We start from the raw sequence: 16991 nt of genomic DNA, 5'->3' as shown, positions 1-16991 counted from the left end.
TAACCTGTATTCATATATGTATCTCACAGATGTGTGATCTTTAAAATGAGCAAGACTATGCTTAATTCCTCATCATATTTAAAGTGACTGATATAATATGTGGCTTAGTTTGGAACATAAATATTTATTTGCTGATTGACAGTATAATAAAAGAAAATCAACACAATGTGAAAACTGATTGAAGGATAAAGAAAACATCACTGACATGATTTTTTGTATAACATTTAGGAAACAGCCTTTGTCAATGACTTTGGGGAACCATAGCACCATCACTGAATTCCTCCTCCTCGGGCTGTCTACTGACCCACACATCCAGGCTCTGCTCTTTGTGTTTTTCCTAGAGATTTACCTCCTGATACTAATGGGAAACCTGATGATGCTGCTGGTGGTCAGGACTAATTCTCACTTTCACACGCCCATGTTCTTCTTCCTGAGTCATCTCTCTCTCTCCTGGATCTTTGTTTATCTTCAGTCACTGTGCCCATGATGCTGAAGGACCTCCTGTCTGAGACAAAAACCATCTCACTAAGTGACTGCCTAGCTCAAGGCTTCTTTGTGTTTATCACTGCAGGGACTGAAGCCTGTCTGCTCTCAGCAATGGCCTATGACTGCTATGCCACCATCTGCCACCCTCTGCTTTACAGACAGATGATGAAGAAACAGCTGTGTGTGCAGCTGTGTGGGGCTCATGGGGCTTGGGTTTCTTGAAAGCTCTTATCAATATCCTCAAAGCTACTAACCTGGACTTCTGTGAGAACCATACCATTAGCCACTACAGCTGCGAGGTGCCCTCTCTCTTCCCTCTGTCCTGGTCTGATGTCTCCATCAACCTGATAGTCCTTCTGTGTTCCAGCCTGATGCCTGGGTTTGGGGCCCTCCTCCCAATAGTCTTTTCTTGTGCTTGTATTGTCCCCACCATCCTGAGCATCAGCTCCACCTCAGGCTGAAGGAAAGCCTTCTCCACCTGCTCCTCCCATGTCGTTGTGGTGAGCTTCTTCTACGTATCTGCTTTCCTCCGCTATCTCACACCAATTTCAGGATCCCCTGTGGAGTTGATCTTCTCTGTGCAGTATGGTGTGGTCACTCCCATGGTGAATCCTCTCATCTACAGCCTGAAGAACAAGGAGTTAAAGGCAGCTGTGAGAAGAACACTGAATATGTACTTGCTATGTTCCAGATTGGAAAAAAAAAAAAAAAAAAAGCCAGAGGAAAATGGGGAATTAGAATAATATGAGGGGGGCGGTCCTAAGATGGCAGAGGAGTAGGACGGGGAGACCACTTTCTCCCCCACAAATTCATCGAAAGAACATTTGAATGCTGAGCAAATTCCATAGAATAATATGACACTGTGAAAGTTCACATTAAGAAGACTTCCTGGCTCTACACAGTGTCAGTTGGCACAAGGTAAATTAGCAGTGCATAAGAAATGAATACAAAGGTAGTAGGAAAGTGTTTGCTTAGGCAAAATAGAGGGAAAACTATGGGTTAAATAACCATCTGGATCCAGAGACTGTGGTCAGGAAAGTATTAATTCTTCATTCTCATGTGTGCTCAGTTGCTTAGTCGTGTCTGACTCTGCGACCGTCTGAACTACAGCGCCAGGCTCCTCTGTGCATGGAATTTTCCAGGCAATAATACTGGAACAGGTTGCCATTTCCTACTCCAGGTGATCTTCCTGACCCAGGGATCAAACCCACATCTCCCTGTGTCTCCTGCAGTGGCAGGTGGATTCCTTACCTCAGAGCCACCTGAACCCTCATCATTCTCAGTACTTTGCAATAATCACTTTGGTCTACTTAGAAGGTAAAATACTTGTATCTTAAATTATTACTTTTTTTCAGTTTATTTTTTTATTTAAATTTATTTATTTTAATTAGAGGCTATACAATATTGTAAAGTAATTAAATTATTACTTTTAATTGAACTTAGGGAAGGTAGTGAAAGCTGTAACTTCACTATTAAGAGAGTGTTCAGATATTGCGTAAAAAGAATCATATATTTGGGGACCAGGAAGTAAGAGGAAAATGAGCATCAGCTGGAGTGGCCCTTTGCAATAAGCAAAAGGAAGGAGGTACAGGTTCTGAAGACAATGAGTTCCCATATTAGGACAGAGGCCAGGCTCCCAGAAACCTTCCAAGGACCTTGCTATTTCTTGCCAGCACTGGTCTATGGAGAATTCCACATCTCAAGCTGCACGGGAGTTCTGATCATTCCCTTTTCCAGGCACTGCCTGGGGCACACATCTCTGAAGAAGAGGACTCTGTTGGGAAGATGGAAAAAGGAAAACAGATCCACTGGTACAATTCAGAACTGCTGGTGACCTAAGCTGTGGTTTGTTTCAGGACAGTCACTGAACTAGTGCCAGTATGGTCCTGCAAGTGAAAGTCAGGTTTTCTCCTCAGAACTCCACAATAAGCAAATGAGACCCAGGACAGGATAAGAGGGATCAACAATAAGTTTGTAGGGGTTTGGGGCCATGCTCTGTGGCATATGGGATCTTACTTCCCCAACCAGGAATGGAACCTGTGTCCTCTGCATTGTGAGGACAGAGTTAACTGCTGGACCACCAGGAAGTCTGACAATAGCTCTTTTAAATACGGGAAAGCAGTGTAGGTCCTGGGCAGAATTTAAAAACCAAACAGATGGTCTCTATCTTCCTTTTGTAGACCCAGTTCCTTTTCATCCAGTTCTTTTCTCTACTTTCTGCAGAACTTTCCCAGCATCTCACTAGCTATCTACCTTTATCAATAACAATTTACTCAGGAAACATTAAATGTCCTCTTTTCTAATAACAAATTTCTATCATGATAGAAATAATAATACATATTATTATGCAAGCATAATGCATATTTCATATAGACATATTTTATCATGTTATATATATATCTCCTTTGCATAAATAAGTTTTTAAATTATTAACCAATTACTCAAAATTATTAACCAACTGCATTTTCTCCTAAAGACTATATTCTAAAAAGTGCTTATCAGCAAGCAGATATTGTGACATGATATATTTAAGTGTACTTTTAGAAACTTCGTTGCCTCTAAGCTTTTTATTCACATTTGATTATACTTATTGGTCTAGGAGCTTGTCAATCACAGCAACTACAACATATTCCTTTCTGTATAGTGAGATATTACTCTTTTGCCAGTGGAATCAGAATGCATACATTAAATTATATGAAGTTGCATTTCATTTAATTTTCACTATAATTAAAACACAATAATTTGATCCTCTAATACTAGCATGCTTCAATTTTTAATGAAAAAAATTTTTTTCAAAAGTCTATGAAGAGTTTTCATTCTACTGTGTATGTGTTTCTAAGTTGCTTCAGCTGTATCCCACTCTTTGGGGTTCTATGGACTGTAGCCTTCCAGGCTCCTCCATCCATGGGATTCTCCAGCCAAGCACACTGGAGTGAGTTGCCATGCTCTCCTCCAGAGGATCTTCCTAACCCAGGGATCAAACCTGCATCCCCTGTGGCTCCTGAATTGAAGGCAGATTCTTAACTACTGAGCCACAGGGGAAGCCCCTTCATTCTACTGTACTTTCATTTATCTATGACTCAAGGGAGGAAGGATTGTATGACCAAATAAAATTGTACTTTCCCACAGAAAGTACATTTTTCTCTTCCTTCCCAAGAGTTTTTACATAGATTTGGAAATGTGTATGATGTGGTGGTTGATGATGGAAAATCAGTACTAACACCTTGTAATGCAGACCAAAAACAAGGGTCTGTCCTCAATTGTTGCCAACTTTCTTTAAAGTATATGCCATTCTGTCTCTCCGAACTCTATTATCAATTCAGCATGGCAGGAAAAGTTCAAATCAATATTTTTAAAATGTTTTGCATTTTTTTATATTCAGTAACAATCATACAATATGCACAATAGTATATCCAGATTTACCTACTGAGGCATTTTTTCATGTTTATGCTAGTACACTACCAATATTTATTTTAGCCAATGAATCTCATTATGACCCAGGCTCTTTTGAAGCCTCTGCTCTGGTGCTTGGAGCAAGTGTTTGTGTGTGAACACTTCACTAGTAGACTCTCCGAGACCTCTGATTCTTTAAGCTCTGTGTGTGTGCTAGTTGCTCAGTCCTGTCAGACTGTTTGATACTCCATAGACCCCACCAGGCTCCTCTGTCCATGGAATCCTCCAGGCAGAATACTACAGTGGGTAGCCATTCCCCTCTCCAAGGGATCTTCCCAACCCAGGGACTGAACCCGGGTCTCCTGCATTGCAGGCAAATTGTTTATCACTGGCACCACCTGACCTTACTCTAAGATCTGCTGATTTTCAAAGCCAGACATTATGGCGGCTCATTTTCCTAGTTCAAGTACCCCAGGATAGGGAGCCTGACATGAAACTTGAACCTCTCACTCCTTAGGAAAGACATCCACAGCAAAGATAGCCCTGTTGCTTGTGGGTCACTGCACTGGTGGTGTAGGTTCTGATTAGACTGCATCTCTGCCCCTCATCAGAGAAGGCAATGGCAACCCACTCCAGTACTCTTGCCTGGAAAATCCCATGGATGGAGGAGCCTGGTAAGCTGCAGTTCATGGGGTCGCTATGAGTCAGACACAACTGAGCGACTTCACTTTCACTTTTCACTTTCATGCACTGGAGAAGGAAATGGTAACCCACTCAGTGTTCTTGCCTGGAGAATCCCAGGGATGGGGGAGCCTGGTGGGCTGCCGTCTATGGGGTTGCACAGAGTCGGATACAACTGAAGCGACTTAGCAGCAGCAGCAGCTGCCCCTCATACACATCCTGATGTGGCCTTTCTGTTATATCCTTGAAAGTGAAAGTCGCTCAGTTGTGTCTGACTCTTTTTGACCCCTTTGAGCCCATAAGTCTCCTCTGTCTACGGGATTCTCCAGGCCAGAATACCGGAGTGCGTAGCCATTCTCTTTCTCCAGGGGATCTCCTTGACCCAGGGATTGAACCTGAGTCTCCTGAATTGCAGGCAGATTGATTCTTCACCATCTGAGCCATCAGGGAAGCCCAGATCCTCATCTGTATAAAACCTGTTCTGCTAGTCCTCACGTTGTTCTCAGAGATAGTTCTCAGGTTGTTTTACATGTAGTTGTAGTTTTGACATGTCCATGGGAGAAAGTGAGCTCAGCATTTCCCTACTCTGCAGTCTGAATCCAATCCTTCAAACAACCCTATACAACATTTTTATCTATTCAACTATTTATGGACATTGAGATTGTTTCCACATCTTGGCTCTTGTACATAGTGCTGGAATGAATATAGGGGTGAAAATATCTTTTCAAAGTAGTGTTTGCATTTTCTTGGGATAGATACCCAGATGTGGAATTGTTGGATTATAGAGTCGGACTGTGAAGAAGGCTGAGTGCCGAAGAATTGATGCTCTTGAACTGTGGTGTTGGAGAAGACTCTTGAGAGTCCCTTGGACTTCAAGGAGATCCAACCAGTCAATTCTGAAGGAGATCAGCCCTGGGATTTCTTTGGAAGGAATGATGCTGAAGCTGAAACTCCAGTACTTTGGCCACCTCATGCGAAGAGTTGACTCATTGGAAAAGACTCTGATGCTGGGAGGGATTGGGGGCAGGAGGAGAAGGGGACAACAGAGGATAAGATGGCTGGATGGCATCAGACTCGATGGACGTGAGTCTCAGTGAACTCCGGGAGTTGGTGATGGACAGGGAGTCCTGGCGTGCTGCGATTCATGGAGTCACAAAGAATAGGACACGACTGAGTGACTGATCTGATCTGATCTGATGAAGTTCTATTATTAATTTTTGGGGAAACTCCATACTGGTTTGCATAATAGTTACACCAATTCACATTCCACCAACATTGCACAAGAGTTCCACATGACTTCACTTACATGCATGTTGATGTTGATGTATGGCAAATCCAATACAATATTGTAAAGTAAAAAATAATAATAATAATAAAATTTTAAAAAGATAAAAAGAGTTAAGTAAAGGGGGATAAAAACTATATAAAACTTCATCATCTGAAAAACTAGTTAAAAAGCTTTTAATGAAACAAACAAAAATATCCAAGTTAGAGATGATAAACTAAAAAAAAATCTGGGATTCCAAACACATGAGAGATTGGTGAGAGGAAATTAAAACAACAAGGCACATTTTGCTATGGTCTAACCTCTCCAGCAAATACTGCATCCATACGCATTTTATATTCTATAGCTTGACTGTGAAATTTAATTAAAACCAATTATAAAAAATAACAATAAAAAAATAAAAAACAAGACAAATAAAACAAAACTCACACTCATAGATACAGAGAACAAATTGGTGGTTACCAGAGGAGAAAGGGGTTGAGAGGGTTGAAATGGGTGAAGGGAATAAAGAGGCACAAACTTCCAGTTACAGAGTAAATATCATGGATATGTAATGCCCAGCATGGGAGATACAGTCAATGTTACTTTATTAACTTGTATGGAGACAGATGACTACTAGACTTATTATTGTGACCATTTCACAATGTATACAAATGTCAGGTCACTGTATTGTACACATGAAACTAATACAATATGGTATGTTGGGGTTCAGTTGCTCAGTCATGTCCAACTCTTAGTGACCCAGTGGACAGCAGCATGCCAGGCTTCCCTGTTCTTTACCACCTCCTGGAGTTTGCTCAAACTCATGTCCATTGAGTCGATGATGCCATCCAACTATCTCATCCTCTGTCGTCCCCTTCTCCTCCTGCCTTCAGTCTTTCCCAGCATCAGGGTCTTTTCAAATGAGTCAGCTCATAGCATCAAGTGGCCAAAGTATTGGAGCTTCAGTATCAGCATCAGTCATTCCAATGAATATTCAGGATTGATTCCCTTTGGGATTGACTGGTTTGATCTCCCTGCAGTCCAAGGGGCTCTCAAGAGTCTTCTCCAACATCACAGTTCAAAAGCACCATTTCTTCAGTGTTCAGCCTTGTTTATGGTCCAACTCTCACATCCATACATGACTACTGGAAAAACCATAGCTTTGATTATACAGACCTTTTTTGGCAAAGTAAATATGGTATAATCAATTATAATTAAATAAAAAGAATAAATAATTCAAGTGTGCAAATGACCAATTATGATATGTATAAAATTATCTCATACTGGTTTAAATTGTATTCCCCTAATAATGTTAAATGCATACTAATTTGCTTACTATTTTGAAATCTTTTATGAAAGGACAGTTTAACTCTTTGCCTAATTATAAATTTACTATTTGACATTTTGTTATTTATTTAAAGGATTTTTTTTATACCCTACATATATCTTATCACATATATGAACTGTATTTATCTTCTCTCAGTTATTGGTTTATTTTCACTTTCACTTTTATTTTTACTTTCACTTTCATAATAATGACTTTCATAATTGTCATTCAATGAATAGAAATTCTTAATTTTAATTTCAATGAATCCCAATTAATCTTTTATTTTAGGAAATAACTGGCAAGAAAGTATAATAGATGTCATTCATCATATTTTATTATACCAAAGCCACCATAACACTTTTTTAAAAGTAATTTATTTATGGTTGTGGTGGCCTTCATGGCTGCATATACTTTTCTCTAGTTGTGGCGAGCAGAGGCTACTTTCTAGTTTCAGTGTGCGGGCTTCTCATTTTGGTGGCTTCTCGTTGTGGAGCATAGGCTCTAAAGCACAGACTCAATATCTGTGATGCACAGCCTTAGTTGCTCCATTGCATGTGGGATCATCCTGGATCAGGGATTGAACCCTTGTCTGCTGCACTGGCAGGCAATTCTTTACCACTGAGCCACCTGGGAAGCCCTATCATAACACTTTGAATCATGTTCTCTACACTCACACACACACACACATACACACACACATGTGTGTAGATATAATTAAAAATTAATTCAAACAATTCTTATATGGGCAAATAATCATATCAAATATTCATGGAACTCTTTTACATACACATACATGCATGTATAAATTCTTAGGTACATGAATAAATGCATATGGCCAACAAACACACATCACAGAACATGAAAAGATGTTCAACATCACTAATTATTAGAGAAATGCAAATCAGAGCTCAATGAGGTATCACCTCACATTCATCAGAATGGACATCATTAAAAAATCTACAAACAATAAATGCTGGAGAGGCTGGGGAGAAAATGAACACTCTTACACGGCTGGTGGGAATGTAAACTGATACAACCAGTGTGGAGAACAGAATCTAGATTCATTTAAAAACTAGGAACAAAACTACCATATGACCCAGCTATCCCACTATTGGGCATATAGCCTGAGAAAATCATAATTCAAAAGATACATGTATTCTGGTGTTCAGTGCAGCACTATTTACAATAGCCAGGACATGGGAGCAGCCTAGATGTCCATCGACACATGAATGGATAAAAAAGATATGGTGGGTGTATGCATATATATACATACATACATACACACATACATACATACAATGGAATATGACTCAGCCATAAAAAGGAACAAATTTGAAACCGTTGAAGAAGGATGAATAAACCTACAGCTTGTTATACAGATTGAAGTAAGTCAGAAAGAGAAAAACAAGTATTGCATATTAGAGCATATATATGGAATCTAGAAAAATGGTACTGAGGAACCTATTTGCAGAACAGGAGTAGAGACTCAGACATAGAGAACAGGCTTGTGGACACAGCGGGGAAGGAGAAGGCGGGATGAACTGAGAGGGTAGCATTGATTCTTATGTACATTACCATGTGTAAAACAGCTAGCTAGTGGGAAGCTGCTATACAGCACAGGAAGCTCACCTCGGTGCTCTGTGATGACCAAGATGGGTGGAATGGAGGGCAGGTGAGAAGGAGGCTCAAGAGGAGGGGATAAATGTACACTTAAAGCTGATTCGTGTTGCTGTATGGTAGAAAGCAACACAACATTGTAAAGTAATTATCCTCCAATAAAAACAAAGTTTAAAAATATTATAAACAAGGGAATAAATTAAAAATAAAATACTTTACAATGCTATATAAAGAAAATATTTATAAATGTGAACTTCATTATTCCAAACATTTACCACTTATACTACCACTGCTTACTCATTTAATTGATAAGTGATCGTGAGGAAAAATATTATGCCAGAGCAGTCTTGTTTGACTAAAAACCTATAGCTCATTGTAATAGAAAAGTAGACATTTTCATCTATAAAACAGTTTTTGTCCTACATAAGGCTATCATAAACTTTTTAAACAAATACTTCCCAAAATACACCCAAATTTTGGAGCTCACAAATAATAAAAGGGCCCTGTGTGGGAATCTAATCAGATCCATCAAAGCAAATAGAGTTGAATAGATATTTTAGGCAAATATTATACTATGTTTAACTTACTTTTTTCTTTTCACTTCTTTGATCAACAAATTACTTTTTTTTTAATTTTATTTTATTTTTAAACTTTACATAATTGTATTAGTTTTGCCAAATATAACAAATTACTTTTACACACCAAATTTAACTGGACACAATTTCACTTGAGAAATCCCACAGAGATGAGACGTCCTTTAGAGTACAAATTGAAAACTTTTTTTCCTGCTTGGGGAGCCAGGCAAATACCCACTTGGCCAGTCTGCCTACTTTCAACTCCCACTAGATTCAGAAGAGTTTAGAATTCATGATTAAAGGTCATTACATTACCCAGATATTCCAAAGGTCACACAAAGATGAGATCCCTACTTCCTCAAAAAAGTCAACATTGCTAAAGTTCTTGACAACGTAGTCCAACTTCAAGTTGTAACTTTATAATATAAAAACCAATGCCCTTAATATTCATGACCTACCAGGAGCATGGACTCAAATCAACAGGCTAAACATAGCTGCTCTGCAGACTGCTTAAACCAAAGCAATACTATGTATGACTGAGATATGATATTAGAAACAGGGAAAACTTAAGCATATTTGAGACTCCTTGAAAAAGGAACTGCTCTACAGCTATTTAACTTTACAAGTGAAATTGAGTAAAACATGTCATCAACAGGATTTTGTAAGCTCTACCATGATATGGGACTTAGAAGCCACATTCTTCAGTCCATCTTTCCTCCTAGTAGATGAATCTAAATAAAACCCCCAGAATCAAGTTGGAGAGCAGATTTTCTTATTGACAAGAAATATGGGTAATGTGTGTTTCAAATATGGGAAGCATTTTGAGTCTGGGATTATGGCTAAAAGGCTACTAAGGAATCAGAACTTCTCACTGGTTGAACTCTGGACTTACTGAGAAATGGATAGGACCAGGAAACTGACTTAACTACCAAAGTAAGTGCCATGGGTGACCATGGTCAGATTTTAGGGTGTAAAGTCAAAGCTGAGAATCATGAATAAATGTTCAGTATTCTAGGAAATACAGCATTGTAATCCACAGCTGAAGACTGATAAGAAACAGAGTTGAGAGATATAAACAGAATCTAGCCGTTAGAAATTCGGAATTTGGAGATGGAGGACCAGTGTCCCAGTATGAAAGTCAAAAAGTTCATCTAAACATCTGTACAAAAGAGGACTAGGAAGGACTGAATGTTCTATTTTTATTTTAAACAGGTCTCTGAACATGAGCAGAGAAAAAATGGTAGATGGAAATGTCTTCCTCAAGAACAGAGAGCAGCAGCAGTGGGTGTCTCCAACAGAATGTAAGAACTCTGAGTTAAACTCTAACTGTCCTGAGGTATGAATTGCCGCACTTGCTTCCTGTGCTGTCTGGGAACAAGGTATGGAAAGTGTAGCAAAGTCCTCTATCCTGGCTGCTCCTACAGCCAGGATACCCATTCCTTTATTGCTGCCATGAAACTTGAAAGGTTTCATTCCTCTTGCTTACTTTTCTAGAGATCTAGCCTATTCTAGGATACATATAAATCCCAGTAATGCTTTTCTGGGTGGTCCGAGGGGCTACACTGAGTCCCAACACTTTCTCTCCCACTTGACATCCCTGCAGTTTGGCAGCTATTAGTGGCACTAGCTGCCCTCCTTTCTGTGAAGGTACACACAATAATTATAAAGTAAAGACAGGATTAACTCAAGTAATTATAAACCTCCAATTTATCTTACAATTAAGGTCATGAACGGACGAGGGCAGCTACTGTGAGTGATTTCAATGTGATTTTCTCACATCCCTCTTCATAAGGGAACAGAAAAGGGACAGAAGATCAGCACTAGCAGCACTAACTTTGATCTTTGATAGCACCTCACGACATACTAGGCTTCCCAGGTGGTACTAGTGGTAAGGAACCCACCTGCCAATGAAGGAGACGTAAGAGACATGGGTTTGATTCCTGAGTCAAGAAGGTTCCCCTGAAGAAGGAAATGGCAATCCACTCTAGCATTCCCTGGAGAATCCCATGAACAGAGGAGCCTAGCCGGCTACAGTCCATAAGGTCACAAAGAGCTGGACATGACTGAGGCAACTTAGCATGCACGCACAAAATATGAGAATGTATTTGACTTTTGCCTAGACACTAGATTCAATCTCAAGAAATAATAATAATGATTTTTCCAAGAAACACACACTTTACTTTAACTGACAATATATGTATATGGATAAAACTAAAAGATGCAGAATGTTATAAAATTAAAAAGTAGTCAACAAATGTTTTTAAAATATGGTGTGTGTATGGATGGAGTGGGTGGGAGTCGTATATATATGACTAGATCATCAAGCAGGCCTTAACAGTTAATTATTTTTTCAATGTCTGATTTCCCCCTTGCTTTATCCAATATTAGTTTTCTATCCCTTAATGATCCCTCAGAATTATTTCACAACTTCCCAGTTATTTGCAATTATTAAAAGTCTGTGCACGCCGATATTTTAATCTCAAACTCAATCCACACTGCACCTGCGCAGGCTTGATCTGGGCTTTTGGGGAGATCTGCAGTGGGCAAGAGGGTTTTTCAGTCCTTTGCTCCTCAAGGTTTTTACTCCTTTGCCCCACTCCAGCACTTGAAACAAAGAAAAATGGCTTTGTCTGTCTCCCAGACATCTTTTCCTTCTCCCACTTCTAAGCTGTACATTCTCCACTCTTAGAGGAGAAAAAGAGATTTGAGTAAGAATGTTTATTCTGCCGGGTGTGGATTTAATTCTCTGTCTGAGAGGTATACCTGTTCAAGCCCACAGACCTTCTGAGTGTCCTTCTAATGCACCAGATACTCACACTTTTTAAAAACACCCTTCTTGGGATTCAGGCCTCTCCTCTGTTGTCACTCCACTCCTACTTCACTTTCTGTGCCCTGCCATCTGTTTCTACTCCCCTTTCTGGCTCAATTCTTCACTTATCCAGGAAGAGAAGAACATCAATCCATGGAGATGGAGCCAGTCTCTTCATCTTTTTCTTTTTCAGTATACAGAGCAGTATTATTAACTATTGTCCAATAGGTTGCAAGACTTACTCATCCTACATAATTCAGTCTGTACGCTTTATGGGCACCAATATATCCCCATTTCCCCACCTTCCTGTCCCTAGTAATGCTCCTTCTTCTCTCTGACTCTATGATTTCACATTTTTAGATTCCACAGACAAATTAGATCATGCAGTGTTTTTCATTCTGTGTCTGGTATATTCCATGTATCATAATGTCCTCTCCATTCTTTCATTTTGCAAAACTGCAGGGTCCCCTTCTTTTCTAAGGTTAAATAATATTCCAATTATATATTTTAATAAATATGTCTAACTATAATAAACAATAATGTGTTATAGTTTCTTACTGTCATTGAATAGTTTCTTATAGGAATAGCTTCTTTTGAAGAGTTTTTTATATAAGTTAATATTTAGGGACTTCTCTGTGGTCCAGTGGTTAAGAATACATGTTCCCAACGCAGGGAGCCCAGGTTTAGTCCCTGGTCAGGGAGCTAGATCCCACACACCACAGCTAAGTGTTCTCATGCTGCAGCTAAAAAAAAAGACCCTGCATCCCTCAACTAAGATGCAGTGCAGCCAAATTAAAAAATAATAATAAGTTAATATTTACCCCAAACGCTCCACAGTACTGCTATTTTTTCCCATGCTTCTAATATTTATTTTGATTTTTCAGACATCTGCTACTGGAACACATGTTGTATTTCTTTCTTGTTTGGAAATATTAAAAATATTACCATAACAAAGATTTCAGACAAATAGGCAAGTCTGGCTATCTAATATGTATCTTTAAAAAGTTGGGCCCAAACTGGTTTCTTACCCATTAGTAACTCAGAGTTTATTCAAAATTCTCTACAGAACTTCCTTCCAGAAAACCACTGTCCACAATGCTGTTATTAACTGCATTTTACACATGAGGCAAATGAGGCAAAGAGTTTTATGTATCTTATACAAAGTCACACACCTAATCAGTGGTAGAGCTGAGATTTGAACCTAGTCAGAAGGACAAGCCCACATGGTTAGCCACAGATCAACATTGCCCACTCAAGCCCTAGGCATTAGTGTTTCAGACCTACTCATGTTTTTACCAAACATGGCTTGATTTTTTTCAGTCTTGAGCCTCAGTTCATGCAAACCACATGTCTCTGGTAAATGTTTTTCAGGCTCAATCAGATACTTTCTTTAAAATTTTGCTCAAATATTCTCAATATAATGTCATTACTGAACCCTCTCAAAATCGCAATTGTATTATCCATTACATAAATAATACTGTGTTATTATTGGATTGGCCAAAAATTATTAGGTTTTTTCATACCAACTTATGAGAAAATCCAAATGAACTTTCTTATCAACCCAATATTTATTGGTGTTAAATCCATATTGTTCCATGGAGTGGGATCATTTTAAGAGCTGAAACTACCCCTTGATGATCTTTATGTTCCAGATGCCTAGGTCTAACAGGGAGCAAAAATGTTTACTGAATAATAGTGATACAAGAAGAGAATAAATGCTTTGAGAAAATCATTGAGCGATATCAGAACTTTGCTGTCACGTCTTTTTATATTATTTCTAGGGAATAACCTGTGCAAATGACTTTGGGGAACCACACCATCGTCACTCAATTCCTCCTCCTCGGGCTGTCTACTGACCCACACATCCAGGCTCTGCTCTTTGTGTTGTTCCTAGAGATTTACCTCCTGACACTAATGGGGAACCTGATGATGCTACTGGTGATCAGGGCTGATTCTCACCTTCACATGCCCATGTTCTTCTTTCTGAGTCATCTCTCTCTCCTGGATCTTTGTTTATCTTCAGTCACTGTGCCCAAGATGCTGAAGGACCTCCTGTCTGAGACAAAAACCATCTCACTAAGGGGCTGCCTGGCTCAAGGCTTCTTTGTGCTTATTACTGCTGGAACTGAGTGCTTTCTGCTCTCAGCAATGGCCTATGACCGCTATGCCGCTATCTGCCACCCTCTACTCTATGGACAAATGATGAAGAAACAGTTGTGTGTACAGCTTGTATGGGGCTCATGGGGTTTGGCTTCTTTGAACGCATTTATTAACACCCTTCTAGCTGCCAACCTGGACTTCTGTGAGAACCATACCATTAGCCACTACAGCTGTGAGGTACCCTCTCTCTTCCCTCTGTCCTGCTCTGATGTCTCCATCAACCTCATAGTCCTGCTGTGTTCCAGCCTGATGCATGGATTTGGGACCCTCCTCCCAATAGTCTTTTCCTATGCTCATATTGTCTCCACTATTCTGAGCATCAGCTCCACCTCAGGCCGAAGCAAGACCTTCTCTACCTGCTCGTCCCACCTCACTGCAGTGAGCTTCTTCTTTGGCTCTGGGTTTCTCCGCTATCTCATGCCAACTTCAGGATCCCCTCTGGAGTTGATCTTCTCTGTGCAGTATGGTGTGGTCACTCCCATGGTGAATCCTCTCATCTACAGCCTGAGGAACAAGGAAGTAAAGGCAGCTGTGAGAAGAACACTGGGAAAATATATGCGATGGTCCAGATGAAAAAATAAAGCCAGAGGAAAATGGAGAATCAGGATAAAATGATGCCAGTCAGACATTATGAGAGTTCTCACTAAGAAAAATTTCCTGGCTCTATGCAAAGTGATATGTTACAAAATAAATTAGCAGTGCATATGAAATGAGCATAGACATAGCAGAGAGATGTTGGGGTAGTCCAAATACAGGTGAAATGATGGGCTAAATAACTATCTCAATCCAGAATGTGTGGTCATGAAAGTGTTGACTCATTGTTCCCAGTACTCCTCAAATATTCACTTTGGTCTTCTTATTAGGTAAAGTATTTGTATATTGAATCACTACTTTAAATTGAATTTAGAAAAATGCACAGAGAAGGTCTTCCCTGATAGCTCAGTTGGAAAAGAATCTGCCTGTAATGCAGGAGACCCCAGTTTGATTCCTGGGTCAGCAAGATCCACTGGAGAAGGGATAGGCTACCCACTTTAGTATTCTTGGGCCTCTCTTGTGGCTCAATAAAGAAGCTGCCTGCAGTGCAGGACCTGGGTTCTATCGATGGGTTGGAAAGATCCTCTGGAGAAGGCAAAGGCTACCCACTCCAGTATTCTGGCCTGGATAATTCCAAGGACTGTATAGTCCATGGGGTTGCAAAGAATCAGACACAACTGAGCAACTTTCACTTTTACTAAGTATAACTTTACTATTAAGAAAATATAGATTATTGGATAAAGAGTCATAAACTTGGAGGTCACAGGAAGGAAAACAATGAACTTCTACTGAGTGGCCCTTGATATAAGTAAAAGAGATAAAGGTTCTGAAGAAAAGTTGAGTTTGCTTTTAGGGATAGATGTTTCATGTAAACCTTCCCAAACTCTGCTGTTTCTTGCCAGCAGTGGATCACAGATTAATTTCAGCTCCTGGGGAGTCCTACTAATTTCTTTTACCAAGATTTACCTGAGAACACATCACTGGAGAAGGGAACACTCTGGGAACACTGAATAAGGAAAGTCAGACTCACTGGTACAATACAGAACCACTAGCTATGGTTTGGGTCAAGATGGTTACTGGTCCAAAAATGCCTGCCTGGATCTGCAACTGAAGGGCAGTCATTCTCCATTTGAGTTTTAAAAAGTCATTACAGTTTTTGAAAATATGGCAAAACAGCATGGGTTCTGGGCATAATTTTTGTTGTTGTTGAGTCACTTGGTCATGTCTGACTCTTTGTGACCACATGGACTGCTGCACACCAGGCTTCCCTGTCCTTCACCACCTCCCAGGATATGCTCAAACTTATGTTCATTGACTCAGCGATGCCATTCAACCATCTCATCCTCTCTCGTCCCCTTTTCCTCCTGCTTCCCTTTAAAATTTTAAAGTGAACAATTTTAAATAATAATTGTAGAGCATAATTTTAAAAGTGAATAATTCGATAACATCTATAACATATAAAATATATATAACATATTTATATGTTATATAAAATATATAAAATACATAAAATATATAAAACATATAACATATAAAATAACATATAATTTTTCCACTTCTTGGTGACCCCTTTCATCCATTTCTATCCTCTGCACTTTGCAGAACTGTTCCAGCCTCTCACTAGCTGCCCATTCTACAATAACAATTTACTCAAAAAGAGGCTTATTAAATTCCTTTTCTCTAATAATAAATTTTGTCTATAATAATAAAATCAAACCAGTCAATCCTAAAAAAAAAATCAATCCTGAATATTCATTGGAAGGACTGATGATGAAGCTGAAACTCCAATACTTTGGCCACTTGATATGAAAGGCTGACTCATTAGAAGAGACCCTGATGCTGGGAAAGATTGAAGGGTGGAGGAGAAAGTGAATGACAGAGGATGAGATGGTTGAATGGCATCACGGACTAAACGGACATGAGTTTGAGCAAGCTCTGGGAGCTGGTGATGGACAACGAAGCCTGGTGTGCTACAGTCCATGTGGTTGCAAAGAGTTGGACATGACTGAGCGACTGAACTGAACTGACTGAATAATAAAATAATAAATAATAAATTTTACCAAATGTATTGATTTGGTAATATCACAAATTTTGCATAGAAACATATTATACCTTTCAATATCTTGGCATTTTTTCCCCTTG

General features: G+C 39.4%; 1 protein-coding gene and 1 pseudogene across 1 annotated transcript; both read left to right on the top strand.

The window, feature by feature from the left end:
• The first annotated feature begins 244 nt into the window (after positions 1 to 244).
• LOC109558370 (olfactory receptor 8S1-like) lies at positions 245 to 1229 on the top strand (annotated as a pseudogene).
• Positions 1230 to 13952: 12723 nt separating this feature from the next.
• On the top strand, positions 13953 to 14888 carry LOC109558369 (olfactory receptor 8S1-like). The gene has a single exon (XM_019959809.2). The coding sequence runs from the start codon at positions 13953 to 13955 to the stop codon at positions 14886 to 14888; it is 936 nt and encodes a 311-aa protein (XP_019815368.1).
• Positions 14889 to 16991: the final 2103 nt, after the last annotated feature.

Source organism: Bos indicus, chromosome 5 (assembly GCF_029378745.1).
Source record: "Bos indicus isolate NIAB-ARS_2022 breed Sahiwal x Tharparkar chromosome 5, NIAB-ARS_B.indTharparkar_mat_pri_1.0, whole genome shotgun sequence".
NCBI classification, from domain to species: Eukaryota; Metazoa; Chordata; class Mammalia; order Artiodactyla; family Bovidae; genus Bos; species Bos indicus.
The sequence above is the reverse complement of the archived record's forward strand: the minus strand, read 5'-3'. Positions and strand labels throughout refer to the sequence as shown.

What these genes read in the sequence shown, in the direction of transcription:
- LOC109558369 (XM_019959809.2), top strand. Translation starts at nt 13,953, where the DNA reads ATGACTTTGGGGAACCACACCATCGTCACTCAATTCCTCCTCCTCGGG.